This window comes from Pleurodeles waltl, chromosome 3_1 (assembly GCF_031143425.1).
Source record: "Pleurodeles waltl isolate 20211129_DDA chromosome 3_1, aPleWal1.hap1.20221129, whole genome shotgun sequence".
NCBI classification, from domain to species: Eukaryota; Metazoa; Chordata; class Amphibia; order Caudata; family Salamandridae; genus Pleurodeles; species Pleurodeles waltl.
The window spans coordinates 1,966,240,871-1,966,255,707 of NC_090440.1; the positions used below are offsets into that span (position 1 = coordinate 1,966,240,871).

Here is a 14,837-nt window from a genome sequence, read left to right on the forward strand (position 1 = left end):
GGCCAAGAGGGTTAGTAAGCCTCATGCACTTTCTGTGCACCCTCCAACCACTATTTCCAGATAAACTGGTTATAAGAAAACATACCTCTTTTCTACCGAACGTGGGGACATACTTTCGCACTGCCGATCTTTGCTCCACCTCACCCTCCTGGACTCCAAAAGAGCATTATCGTTTTACACTGATCGAACCAAAGAGCACTGTGTGGACCATCAACTCTTCATTGGGTTTGTAGGGCCAAAGAAAGGAAAAGGTGTGCCAAAGCAGACCATCTCCACATTGATTGCACTCCGCATTAAGATCTGCTACCCGCAGGCCAAAACGCAACCCCTTGAGGGCTTGCAGGCTTATTCCACCAGAGCCAAGGCTGCAGTCACTGCTTTAGCTCGCAGAGTTCCTGTCCTGGATATCAGTCAGGCTGCAGTGTGGGCATGTCTGCATATGTTTACAAAGCACTACTGCCTGGACAGTCAGGCAGTTTGCTTGTTTGGTCTTCTAAGACTTCCTGGTTTGAATCTGTTTGACGAGTCTCGTCTGGGGAAGTATTGTTTGGCTATCTATTCTAAGGTTAGGACTCTGTGGCCAGAAGTCCTTATCAGATGAACAAGTTACTTACCTTCGGCAGAGACTATCTGGAAGTCACTATCTAGCCTCAAAGTCCTTTCCTGATCCCGCCCACTTCTGTGAATGGATTTATCCAACTGTAGGGACCCTTGTAGGTCCTTAATGTCTGCACACTGGTCTATCAGAATTCTGTTGTGACTGTGCTTCTGGCACAGAAATGTCACATAAAAATGTGATATCAGTGCACTGTGATAGCTCCAGATACAGGCACTGCACACATCACTTCCAGCTCGGCTGAGGCGGAATGGATCGATGCCACCTACCAGCGTGCAGAAGCATTGCCCAAGATTTTCCAGATCTAGTCCGACAACTGGGGAATATTCTAAGGTAAGGAATCGTCAGCTTGATAAGAGTCTCTACCATTTACCAAGCAGCACAAAGGGCCTATTATATGGCCAAAATAGAAGAGCACACCAACTCCCCTAAAGAAATTTTTAAGCTATTAAGAGAAATTGCTGTCCCACATCCTCAAGTTGATGACGTAGAAGCCTCTCATAAACATAGCAATGATTTAGGCTCCTTCTTTCAGAAAAACATTTCAGACATTTATTCAGCCTTTCCGATATGCTCCAACAGCCCCCAAGACATGGGTGAGCAATGTTTCAAGTGCTCAGTAAGGCTAGCACGAATCCCACCTCTCTCCCTTGAAAAAGTTCTAACATCATTGGGCACACTTAAATCAGGATCTCCTCTTGATCCTACACCTCCATCGATTTTTAGCACAAGAATCTGCAATAATAGCCCCCATTTTGACCGATTTGTTGAATCGGTCATTGGGTAATAGTTCTATTCCCCTACAGTGGATACACGCTATTGTGAAACCCCTGCTTAAGAAGCTTAACTTAGACCCATCCATACTCAATAATTATAGACCAATTCCCATGTTGCCAGCTTTTGCCAAAATACTTGAAAAATACTTGAAAAACATGTAAACACTCATCTCTCCAACTTTCTGGAAGACAATAACATTCTTCATCCCTCCCAGATGGGCTTCAGACCCTTACATAGCACGGAATCAGCACTAATTGGAGTAATTGAGGAGGTCAGAATGCGCTTAGATCAAGGACTGACCTCTGCAATCGTGCTTCTTGACCTCAGTGCTGCTTTTGACACTGTAGATCACGGTATTCTACTCCAGAGAATGAGGAAAATTGGAGTCACATGGACAGCTTTAAGTTGGTTTACCGAGTTTTTGGATGCAAGATCTTCTCAGGCACTTGATCAATCTTTTTACTCAAGTTGCCTCGAGCGGCTGGGGCGTACCAGAGGGCTCCTTTCTTAGCCCCACGTTGTTTAATATCTGTATGTTGCCACTGGCTAAGGTAGTGGAACCTTATGGTCTCTCCTTAGTATCATAAGCAGATGATACCCAGTTGGTGGTATCTCTTTCCACTGGACAGAATTCATTTGAATCTTCGCCTGGCCCCTGTCTACGAGCAGTATCCTACTGGATGTCTGACTGCAAACTCAAGTTGATGGAGATAAAACAGAGGTTATGTTCTTAGGTCATCACGCCCAATTAAATCTTACCCCTTCTGTTCTACAATCACTAGGAGACCTTCTATCCCCCAAGGGATTCATTAAGAGTCTTGGTGTATGGCTTGACCCATGGTTGTCCATAGACCACCAGGCGAAGAGAATATCTGCCATATGTTTTGGCATATTTAGACTTCTCAGAAAGGTGTTTAAAATACTCCCATTCATTGCAAAGAGACATCATACAGGCATTAATCATCTCGTGTCTGGATTATGGGAATGCCTTATTTCCTGGGGCTCCAAATTATGTGAAAAAGAAATTGTAAGTGGTGCAGAACCCTGCTGCCTGCCTTCTATTTAATATACCCAGGCATGAATCAGTTAAGTCTGCCCTCTCAGCTGTGCACTGGCTCCCATTGGAGCAACGGATAAAGTTCAAAGCACTATGTTGTATCCATAGAGCTCTGTATGCTAAAGGTCCTCCTTATCTGCGAACCTTGGCACCTTTAATAAGCCTATCAGACATCTTAGGTCATCTTTGGCAGCCTTGGTTGTAACTCCGTCAATAAAAAAGGCCAAATGGGGCAGAAGATCCATGTCCTACCTTGGCACTAAACTGTGGAATTCGCTACCTTGGTCCTTATGTCAAACTGACCACAAATTATCTTTCTGTGGGCTACTGAAAACATTTCTGTATTTATCTCTGCCCTTATGGTATTGTTGTGGAAGATTTGTCTGTAGCGCTGGGAGGACTTTGGGTATCTATGGGCTCTATAAATTTCATAATATTTAAGGCATTACTGAAAGTAAGTAAATTGTTCGTCATGGTGTACACTTATGTGCGCTCACTGTTGCACCAATCTAGTCGCAAACTTTCTGTTTGTGTTATGCTCACATGTTGTCGCACTCTGAGCACAACGTTTGGTAAAAAGGGTAAACCAGTTTAAACAGACACTCTATAAATGGAGCAACATCGTGTGCTCCTCCTCCACAGAAACGGGCGCATTTCAGGGTTGGAACAGAAATTACATGAGAACTTTAAAAACAAAATCAGTCAATCTGATACAATGACGACCTAAATTGTATGTACAGCTTGCCCAATTACCCCTTTAAGACAAGAGATTTTCAAATTCCGTACAGGATGTAATCCATTGTTTTCTTCTTTATCCTCTGGTAGACCATATCAAAAGAAAGAAATAACGTGGCAGTTGATCCTTGCTGTAAATTAACTGACGTAAAAAGAAGATGTCAGCCTTTTCAATTATACTTATTTTCAAAGTATTGCATAAGCCTAATTTTATTTTATTTATTCTACTGTTCATGTTTAACAGACTAATTGTATAAATGAACTATATTTTAGATCCTTCTACTGTACAAGTTTAACAGACTAATTGTATCAACAAACTATATTTTAAACCCTTGTCTGATACTGCGTTTTGGTTGGTGAACGCGTTTGAATCGTTGTGCTTATTTCCATCTTTCCTTATTAAATATATTTAAAATAAAGGTTTCTTTTCACAGGGCATCTATGTGACCCGGGTGTCAGAAGGTGGGCCAGCAGAGGTAGCCGGACTCCAGATGGGAGACAAAATAATGCAGGTAGATCAGCATTTTTCTTCTAGAAGGCGTTTTTCAGTGGAGTGGGTGGGAATGATATAAAATTTCGCAATCTTACAAAAATATACCAATTCATTTTTAGATTAAGATCTGTCTTTGATCTCAAAGTATGGTAAATTGTTACTCCTGTCTATGAAGTGAGGAATAATCAAAACCTGGAAAAAGTGGAGCAATGCTAGAGTAGCTCATCAAGATACCTACCAGAACAGTTTATGCAAAGTTGTTCAACTGACAAATATGTGATTCTATATTCTTAATTTTTTTAAGAAAGATGCGTCAACATATGTACAGGAGTTTTACAATAGGCAAAGTACTCTGAGTTGTTATTGGATTTTTTGTGCGACATAACATGAACAGAAAGTAGAATCGTGACTGGGTTATGTATTCCTTCCTCACCATACTTGCACAGACAAGCTCCATTTTTTAAAAATGTTTTCCAGAACTACTTTTATGAAAATTGTTCTTCCTTGAGGCGTTTAGGCCATTCCCCCAAGCCACCTCGAGCGTAGGTCTTGTGGAACAATGTCCAGTGTTTAGAAGGATGCTCAAACCACTGCCCCAGAGAATACATTATTTTAATCATTTTACAACCAGTTGTTGCATTGGCTGAATAGGGATTTTACTCCCCTACTGTTCGTGAACTAAGTGGTTAGGTTGGTTTTGTGAGCAATCCAACAAGGCAGCTCAGTGAGTTAACACTACACTGACCTCCGCTGTGATCTACAGGCCAACAAGTTTGAATGTTCATAACGTAGACACAGTTTACCATCCTTCCAAGCTGGTCAAATTGGGCATCATTGACCTGGGTAAAAGTAAAATCCAGTATCTGCTGTCCTTACAAATGGAATAAGTGTGATTTGAAGCACTATTACTATGTAACAACAAATTGTTAGTATTGAAGACTTGGCCCTCCAGTACTGATCTGGTGGCTGATGTCATGCATAGAGTTTATATTTTAATCAATGATATTTTTCAGTGGATTGTTTTTTCCCCCACAATACAGGAGCCAGCAAAAAGCCCTGGCCTTAATAGCCGATCTACACGTGTTGTTCCACAGATCTCCCTTTCACTTACTGCAGAGATCCTCCACATCCAGCGTGTGCAGCACAATATGTAAACTGCTGCTCCGATCCTTCTCATTGGTTAGGCTATCGGGTTACAACTAACCTAATGGAGTACCTATCAAAGATAAGGCAAGTAGATAGAAAATAACTTGGCAAACTTTAGCCAGGGCAATTCTAGGGAGTCTAGTAAGGGAAAAACTAAACTCTGCTTTCATATAATGAAAAGGGGTTGACTATTTTTCTAACTTTTAATGGTAATAACCGTCACCACCTGACAGAAACTGATCTTACATGTGAAGAATTCCAGGTGTGATCCCTATCACTGTTACTTGCTTGATGCTAATCCCAACCTAGCGTCCGCCAGTGCCCAATGTATTGCTGATTTTATACAGGAATGTATGTCATGTACCTTACCCTGTGGTGTGCATATATTTTCACTCTGTAACAATTATTTTTTGTACTCTTGCTTGTCTTACATGTGTATATTGTTTCCTAAAATAAAGTGTTTGAACTAAAAATCACATTGATTTTTAAATGTTCGAAACTTGTGGTGGTCTGTGCAGATCTACAGGCGCCTGGCTTCTTATGTGGCTACAAAAGAAGGATATCGACTGATACCCTAAAAATGTATGCCCGACTACTGACAAACGACAATTTTGGAATATACCTAAAAAGATTAAGAGATTCCAAGTGGCTTATATACAGCACTAGGTGGAGATTTCAGTCTCCCAGTCCGCCCCTTAGATGGACACTCCAGTTTCGCTTTTAGACTTCCAAGTCACATATGTTAATGCATGAACAAAGCTCCCCACACAACCTGAAAGATCCATTTCTTGAGATTGTTTAACTCTAGAAGTAAAGACTACGCTTTTCTTTTCTTTCAAACGTCCATCATAGTTTCTCCAGAATAGCCTGCAGTCTTATTGATTGTGTCAATATAAATAAAACACCAGTCATAGGATTGAGCCTGTTACTGTCTCAGACCTTATACGTATATCCATATCCTTTAGTATCTGCAGACACCAAACCACAGTGTTATGGTCCTTGGTGATTTTATTCTCCAACCAGTGCACCGTTCATTAAAATGTCAATATCTCTGTTTTAGTCAGAGAAGGAAATCTCATACCCCTCCCCACTTATTTTATAGGATGCACTGAAAGCTTACCTAAGAGGAATCATTATTAAGAAAATGGCAAGAAAACAAAAAAATGATTTTAGGCTATACTCACAAAAGGTGAGTGTTAAGCAGCTGGTGTCCAAACCTAGGCATACTACCGGACCTGGTTTGCTGGATGCTGTTAAGAACCTGAAGTGTGAGCTTAATAAAATACTCCTCACTAGTGTTCACAAAATGGTGATGGCCCAAAATTCTTAATTCCTTTTTCTAAAATAAGGCGATCAGGATAATGGCAGCCTCTGAATTAAAAAAAAAAGTAAAAGCAATGTCAGTGTGATGAAAGCCAAGGATGGAGTGTCATTTACAAATGCTCAGGGTAAGTTGAAAGATTTTCAACTACGCTGTGCTGATCTACATAACCCTGGTAAACCCTTATCTTATGTTACCTGTGAGGCATATTTGAAAAAACGAATTAGACTAGAGGCTTCAGAGGTGAAGCGGGCTAAAATCAATAAGGTCAGTGAGGTAAGCGAAATATCTAGAGCAGGGGTCTTCAGACTGGGTGCAGGCCACAGTAGGGGGGGAGGGGCCCTCAAGTGATCTGAAGGGGAGGTCCAGGCTCTGGCCAAAAGAAGCATTACACAGAGAACGGTGTTTTGTTTTAAGCAGAAACACATTATTGCATTTAAATGAAGGTAACAGTACTTAACTGCAATGTTTAAATACATGTAGACATATTTAAACATGGACATCTTTATAAAATATTTGTGAAAAACTCTGGTGGGGGGGGAGCAATGATTTTTATTTTTCAACTGGGGGGCTCAGCATTAAAAAGTTTGGAGACCACTGACCCAGAGACATTTACTTCTACAAAACCGGTATGGCCCAGGGGCTGAATAGCTTTAGGACACTCTTTAAAGTATGCAGGGATAACATTCTGGATCTAAATCTGTAGTCAAGGCAGAACCTGGACTACTTTCAGTGTGTGGCACTAGCATAGAATTTGTGTTTGTTCCTTTTTAATTTTCAGAGAGTTTTACAATGTTAGTTTTTTTTTGTTTGGGGGTGCATGCTTTGAAGGCGTAGGATTCTCTTTGTCTAGCATTTTCTCAACATCTTCAATTAAGACATCAATGTCTCGTAGAGGGACAGTTTGTAAATGTATTTTTGCCCAAGTGTGTCCCGTGCAGTGGTGTCTCTATCTGATAGAGACATCTAGCTAAAGATTCCTTACCTTAGAATTATCCCCAAGCATCAGACTTGCTTTAGATTTTTTTTTTTTTTTGTGAGCAGGATCCCTGCATGCCAGTAGGTGGTGTCATTCGGCTCTGTGGCGTCCGCATAATCTGTGCTGGTAGTGATGTGTGTGGTGCCTATATAGGTGCCAAACCAGTGCTCTGACGTCAGTTCTTTTCTTTCTGTGCAAGTCAGCGCAGATCCTGAAAAGAGCTACTCCTTAGTACCTTTTTGACTAACTTTTTTCAACATTTTGTTGAAATCTTTTTGAGGCTTTCCTCCTGGTGTGGCAGTGATGTTCTCTCGGAAGGCTAGCTTCCAGCCCTATGGCACCTGTCACCACTCGATATTGGTGATGGACCCGCATCTTGTATGCCTTTGGTGCCGCTAGCGCATGTCCACAACCCTAAGGCCCACTTGATTGCCGCAAAACATGTACCCAGAGGGCTTGAGGAAGTGCTCCCTCAAGCTCCTGGCAGATCAATATGTGACACCACACCAATCAAGATCTCGGTCGAGAGGAAGGTCCTGGGAGCAGTCACAGAGACGGAGATCCTCATCACACTTGAAGTTGCCAGGCCACTCGATAAGTCCCACCATAAGAAGTTGTCGAAGAGGTCTTCGTCACCTCATCTATCGGCTGACGAGATGAGGGTGCATCTGCATTCGAGGTCTGGTTCTGCGGTTGAGCCAGTGCCTGGGCCGTCTCCGTGCCTTCCCGAGTTTCCAGGATCCTGGATGACCTCCACCCAATTAAAAATAAATTGAGGCCATGCTCCTCATATTTGGGTAACCCGTTCTTTCTTACGTGCCTTTGGATCCTGTGGGTTCAGGAGCGGGCCCTACTGGATCCACACCGGCTGCTCCGGCCCCAGCATCAGTTAAGCCCCTTTTATCCACAGAAGGATCCAGACAGGTGCCGGTCGTGCCACCTCAGCCTTCCCCGAAGCTGATCGCAATGCCAATGCTCCTCGAGCCCACCGCCGATGCCTTCCCCCCTGCTAATCCACAACTCTGACACAGATGGAGAAGCATCGTCTAACACCAACTGGAGCCATGCCTTACAGTCAAGACAAATGCCTTGACAGAATTGCTTAAAAAAGGAGTGTCCCCCTCAGAACCGCTTTTCCTGTTTCACAAGGCTCTTACTGATGTCCTGCTCAGGGCCTGGTCCAAACCTAGCACAGGGGCTCCTGTGAACAGGACAATTGCCTGCTGCCAATGCCTGCCCACAGGGGCCCCCAGCTTCCTCACAAAGCACCCTACCCACGAGGGTTGGTGGTCCAAGCCTCCACTTCTCATGTAAATCTTGGCACATTCCCTACCGCACAACCGTATCAGGAATCCAAGAGGCTGCAAAACTGAGGAAAGTTGTTTTCTTCCACCAGCCTGGCACAGCAGTCACTGAACACTGCTTGCTTTTTTTACTGCTGTTCTCAGGCTCTATGGGAAATGGTTGCGCAGGTGCTGCCAGGGGTCCAGCAGGAGGCCCGGGCCGTATTCTCCCAGGCCGTTGCCGAAGGGAGACACAGCTAACTTCACAGTAAATATGGACTGGACAGTACGGACTCACTGGGCAGAGCGGTTTGCGTGCCAGTGGCCTTACGGCGCCACACCTGGTTGGAGACAACTGGCTTTTCTGGGGATCTCCAAGTATTGCTTACGGACATGCCCTTTGATGGCACCCTTCTCTTCGGAGACAAGGCAGAATCAGCACTGGAGTGCTTTAAGGACAGGAGGGCTGTAGCCAGGTCCTTGGGCCTTTCCCAGCCCCTCGTCTCTTCCAATCCACCTTTAGGGGCCACAAAAGTGGCCTCCAGCTGCGTCTATACCATCCTAGCCATCGTGGCGCTCAAGCTTCCCAGCCTGTGTGTGCCCAAGTAGGCGGTACCACAGATCCACTCCCCCACCCCTCCACCCCGCCCCCGTGGCAGCTGCTCCCTCCCTCCAAACTCTAAAAGTCGTCCCTCTTACCATCATGGGCACCCATTGGGGGGCAGGATCGGCCATCACTGGCAGTCATTAACATCGGACCATTGGGTTTTGCAAATTGTCTGAAGGGGCTACTCGCTCCCTTTCATGTCTACCTCCCCTTCCATCCCACTTACGACAGAATGACCCGAGGACCATCTATCCCTTCTGCACCAGGAAGTGATGGCTCTTGGCCAAGGGAGCCATAGAGAGGGTGCCTACACCATAAGTGGACCATAGTTCTTTTTTCTCTCTATTTGTTGGTGCCCAAAAAGAATGGAGCCCTTTGTCCTATATTACTCCTGCATCCTCTCAGTGTCTTCTTCAAGAAGAAGTTCAAAACGCTCACACTCATTAATGTCCTGTCTACCCTGGACCCAGGAAACTGGATGGTAGCATTGGACTTGCATGATGCACACATTCACATTCCCGTCCTGCCTGCCCAGAGGAGTTACTGGTGTTTCACGGTAGGTCACTAACACTTTCAATTCACTGTGCTCTCTTTTGGCCTCACCAGTGCCCCTTGAGTATTCACCACTGACAGTGGTGACGGATGTCACTCCTGGGATGGGGTGGCCATCTGGGAGCGGTGGAGATCAGAGGACTCTGGTTTCTGGCAGAATCTGGACTCCACATCAGACTGTTGGAACTCTGTGCAGTCTAGCCAGAATAGAAAGCTTATATACCGTCCATCAAGGGAATGGTAGTGCAGGTGTTCACATACAACACTAGCGCCATGTGGCGCGGCAACAAACCGGGCAGGGTGGGGTCGTGAACTCTTTGTCAAGAGGCCCTATGTGTCTGGACATGGCTGGAATGTCAGGGCTTTTCCCTAGTGGATCAACACCTGGTGGGCTCTCTGAACGCTAGGGCAGCTTGAACACAGCTGAAGATGCCTAGCGGATCGCAGATGGCGTCTCTATCTGGAGGTGGTACAAGGTCTCTTTCAGTAGTGGGGAGAGCCTTGTTAGATCTGTTCACCACTGACGAGGATGCACAGTGTCAGCACTTCTGCACACTGGGGGTTCCAGTGTTCTCAAAAAGCTCAGGAATGACTGGGCCCAAATCATTCTTGTGGCACTGTACTGGGCACAGACTGGTATCTGAAGCTGTTGAGCATGGCCATTGGTCCTCACATCAGGCTGCCCCTTCGGGAGGATCTTCTGTCGCAGCACCCGTACCTGTCAACTTTTCTCCTTCTTGCATGGAGATTGATCAGCAGTTTACAGCTTTTGACCTTCTTCCTAAAGACTGCAACATTATCTTGGCAGCCAGGCATCCCTTCACTGAGATGGTATAAGCCTGCTGTTGGGGAAAATTTGTGGCATGGTGTACAGACAGATCGATCGATCCCCTTACTGCCCCTCTTTCCCAGGTTCCTCTCACCATTCTTTCTCTTGCCCAGCAGGGGTTTGCTCTGAGCACTCTTTAAGGGCTATCTTTCTGCTATTTCAGCTTTCCGGCGGTTACCTGACTAGCCACCCCACTTCAGATATCCTATTGTAAATAGTTTTCTGAAAGGTTTACAACATTTGTTTCCCCCTTATTCTTTCATTTTGCCTCAGTAGGACTTCAGTCTTGTCTTCTAAGGTTCCTTTCCACCAAGATGACCTTCCTTGGTGCTTCGTACGTGAGCTTCCTTTCTACTGAAAATGGTCACTCCATTTCATGTAGGCCAGTTCATCACTCTGTCAGTAGTTTACGCACTGCCACATTCCTCTAAGGAAGAGGAGCAACTTCGCCATCTTAACCCAAAAAGAGTGTCATTCTGGTGAATGATCAACTGTTCATGGGGTATGTCGGAATGAAGAAAAGATGGGCCATGCAAAAGCGGACCATCTCCCGATGGATTGTGCTGTGTTAGAATCTGCTACGTATTGTCCAAGAAGCCACCCCTCTGAGGGTTTGCATGCTCACTCTACCAGACCTAAAGCTGCAACCACTGCGTTAGCACGTTGAGTTCTGCTGGACATCTGCCAGGCAGCAACATGAGCTTCTCTGCACACGTTCACAAAACACCGCTGCCTGGACAGTCAAGTCCACCAGACGGGCACTTTGCACAATCAGTCCTGCAGGAATTCCTTATATGAAATTGGTCCGCAGACCCACCTCATAAAAGGTATTGCTTAAGTATCTATTCTATGCTAAGGAATCTGCGGCTAGAAGTCTCTATAAGATGAACATGTTACTTACCTTCATCTGACTGAGACTCTGTCTATCCACAGATTCCTTACCGACCTACCCATCCTTCCTAGTCTGCAAATGGATTTCTAGGGACAGGGCTGTTCAATTTCAGGGCCTTAGTTTTCTTCACCCTTGGTCAGTGTTCTTCGTGGCTCTGAGCTCCTATCGTGGAAAGTCACAAAAAAAACTGACAGCGTGCTGGAGTAGTGCCTATATAGGCACTGCATATATCACTTCCAGCACTGATGACTCTGCCATCACCACGTGGAGCCAAATGAAGCCATCTACTGGTGTGCAGGGATATTGCTCACAAAACAAATTCTGAATCCAGTCTGATGCCTGAGGATCATTCTAAAGTAAGGAATCTGCAGCTAGATTGAGTCTCTACCAGATAAGGCGTTATCAAAGGTAAGTAACTTGTTTGTTCACGCTATAAGTAGATTTTCTATCTTCCCTGCCTTCTCCTCCCGGCGGGCAGCTCGGTGTCAGCAAGGTATTGTGGGCAATGGAGTGCTTCAGCCAGCACATCCTGCACAGCAGTGTCTCTTTTCATGCTATAAGAGTGTTCTCCAGCTGCCCCACCTTCTCCCAGTGGGCAGCACAGGACGAGCAATGAGTTGTGGGCAATGGAGTGCCCCTGCTACAGTCAAAATCAACTTCTTTTTTAGGGTTTACTATTTGTACAGAAAGGATGACTATTCTTGTTTGAACAAACATAAAAAACAAAATATCTTGTTCAAATGTAGAAACGTTTAGTTCTAAGAGCTAATATAGCGGACATATTAAAAACAGATTTTTTTTTTATTTTTATTTTTTACCTTTACTTAGAACTTTACATTGGTTAGACTAGATGAAGGTGAAAGGTAACCCAATTTTGCTGATCTCTTAGAAGCAACTGACGTTTAAATAAAATCATACTTTTAGTGGATACAGGTTCTTGTGAAGTGAGATGCCTGTATTAAATACTGTGAGAAAGAAGAAAATTTGATTCTTAACTTTCCAGTCCGCTCTTTCATACCATCCTAACTAAACAGTCTCTACCAGTACCAAATGTGACCCCTTACTCTCTCACCACCATCATGATTGGAAGTGTAGCATACACCCTTTTCCAAAATAATCAAAGCTTAATCTTATCAACAAAAAAATACTACACAGAGAAACCCACTTTTCACCTTTGTTCATTCCCAGGTATCTTCAGTGTAGACAAGCAGACTTTTGCACAAACATTTGTACCTGGTACATGACATCAAAGGCATTAGCAGACATGTAAAAACAAACCTCATTGGCTGGTTCTCTTAGCAAACTCCTACTTCTGTTTATGTTGCGTGTGCGGTCAGCAAATAGTTTACTTCACCCTTGGTTCCTCCAGATACAGAACGTATTTGCAGGTGACTGCTAGAAGGAAGGTGTGTATTCGCTTTCTCAGCTATCCTGAGAGTAGCCAGTGATTCAGGATTAAGTCATATATGACAGGGCCTTCTGGGTTAAATGAGGGTCTTATGAAAACTGGACGTGAAAGATTGTTTGGTTTCCATACAAATAATCCTGACTGCCAGAAATTTTGCAGATTGGTCTGCTAACAGATTTTCTCTTGGTGTTTCATGACAGTATTTTCATGGCATAGATGTGATATGTAATGCTCATCAGACGTTCCTAAATCTAAAATCTCAGGCAATTACATTATTGAATTGCAAAAAGATTACAAATTGACAAGTGAAAACAGAAAATGTTGATCAAGCTAAGATCAGATGGTCTTTTAGTGGAATCCTTGGTAAGCATTTTCAGATCCATTATTGACCATGGCGTCCTTATTAACAAGTCTAGAAATGATTTGGTGGAAACAAGAACACTGGGCAATTGTCTTTCAAGGCTTCTCTTATGTTGACTGTTTCAGTAGCTAGGGAGGTTAGTGAGATGCAGTCTCCTTTTTTTTTGTTGCAAATAAGCACTATATATTGTACCTCAATAATAACAATCTGTTGTTGATCTAGCACATTTTATGAATCTGGATTCTATCTTCCCTACTTTCCAAAATCATATTTGATTTTCACTTCAGTCAGACTGTCTGGGGCAGTGCACGCTGGGTGTGCTTTTATTTATATGTATGCTTTTGATTATTCAGCTCTTCAATACCAGCCAATTGTAGATTACTTCAGGGATCTTTTCTGACCCCTACTCTGTCTGTTGATCATTTAAATTGGAGATCTCCTAGACCTTCAGAGAAGCTGTCGCTTTTCTTTTGATTTTTAAATCAATGACACACTGATGGTCCTGTGAGTCAGTGGGCCATGTGATGACTTTAGGAGGGTCACTGTTGGTTTAAGCAATGTGGACTCTTCTGAGTACTCCCATTCTGCCCCCAGAAGTCAACATGATTTTTTTTTTTTCAAACTGCCCTTTTGGACCCGCTTTGGTTCCCCCTCAATTTCAACATGTTTTTGGCTCTTCCCTGTCACAGGCACTTGGCCCACCTACACAAGTGAGGTATCATTTTTACCGGGAGCCTGAGGGGAACGTTGGGGGGGGGTAGGAAATGTGTCCCGGTGCGGTGATCGCACACAGACATGTGGGAAAAATGTGATTTTTTTTTTTTTTTTTTTTAAGCTAAATTTGAGGTTTGCTGAGGATTCTAGGTAAGAAAACATTGGGGTTCCATGTAAGTCACACCTCCCTGGACTCCCTCGGGTGTCTAGTTTTCAGAAATGTCTGGGTTTGGTAGGTAGGTTTCCCTAGATGACTGCAGAGCCCAGGACCAAAAACGCAGGTGTTTTCCCCCCACCCCCGCAAAAACAGGTAGTTTTGTATTTGATCATTTTGATGCGTCCAGATAGTGTTTTGGGGCATTTCCAGTCACATGCACTAGGCCTACCCACACAAGTGAGGTAGCATTTTTATCGGGAGACTTGGGGGAACACTTGGTGGAAGGAAATTTGTGCTTCCTCTCAGATTCCAGAACTTTGTCACCGAAATGTGAGGAAAAAGTGTTTTTTTTTACCAAATTCTGAGGTTTGCAAAGGTTTCTGGGTAACAGAACCTGGTGAGAGCCCCACAAGTCACCCCAACTTGGGTTCCCCTAGGTGTCTAGTTTTAAAAAAATTGCAGGTTTTGTAGGTTTCCCTAGGTGCCAGCTGAGCTAGAGGCTAAAATCTACAGCTAGGCACTGCAAGAAACACTTCAGATTTCAGTGTAAAAATGTGATGTGTCCATGTTGCGTTTCCTGGTGTGAGCATTAGGCCTACCCACACATTTGAAATTTGCCCCCTGTTCGCAATCATTTGTGTTCTACTTTTATATTCATAAGGTACTGCTTGGGGGTAAAAATATTTATTTGGGGTGACTTTTGTCCACTCCTATGTAATAAATGACAAGTTAATTTAGAAATCGAATTTCATGTGAAAATTCTGGTTTAATGTAGACTATACTGTAGAATTTGATGGGGATGGTTGTTTTTATCAGGAGACTTGGGGAAACACAGAATAGCAAAACAATTGTTATTGCCCCTTGTCTTTCTCTAAATTTTTTCCTTCCAAATGTAAGACAGTGTGTAAAA

At 43.8% G+C, this 14,837-nt stretch overlaps 1 protein-coding gene across 1 annotated transcript in view; it reads left to right on the plus strand.

Moving 5' to 3' along the window:
* The window catches only part of TAX1BP3 (Tax1 binding protein 3), a 168,335-nt gene that overhangs the window by 113,453 nt on the left and 40,045 nt on the right, over nucleotides 1-14,837 (plus strand). The window contains exon 3 of the mRNA XM_069226342.1: nucleotides 3,620-3,697. Coding sequence (XP_069082443.1) covers nucleotides 3,620-3,697 — 78 coding nt within the window. The remainder of the gene's footprint in view (nucleotides 1-3,619; nucleotides 3,698-14,837) is intronic.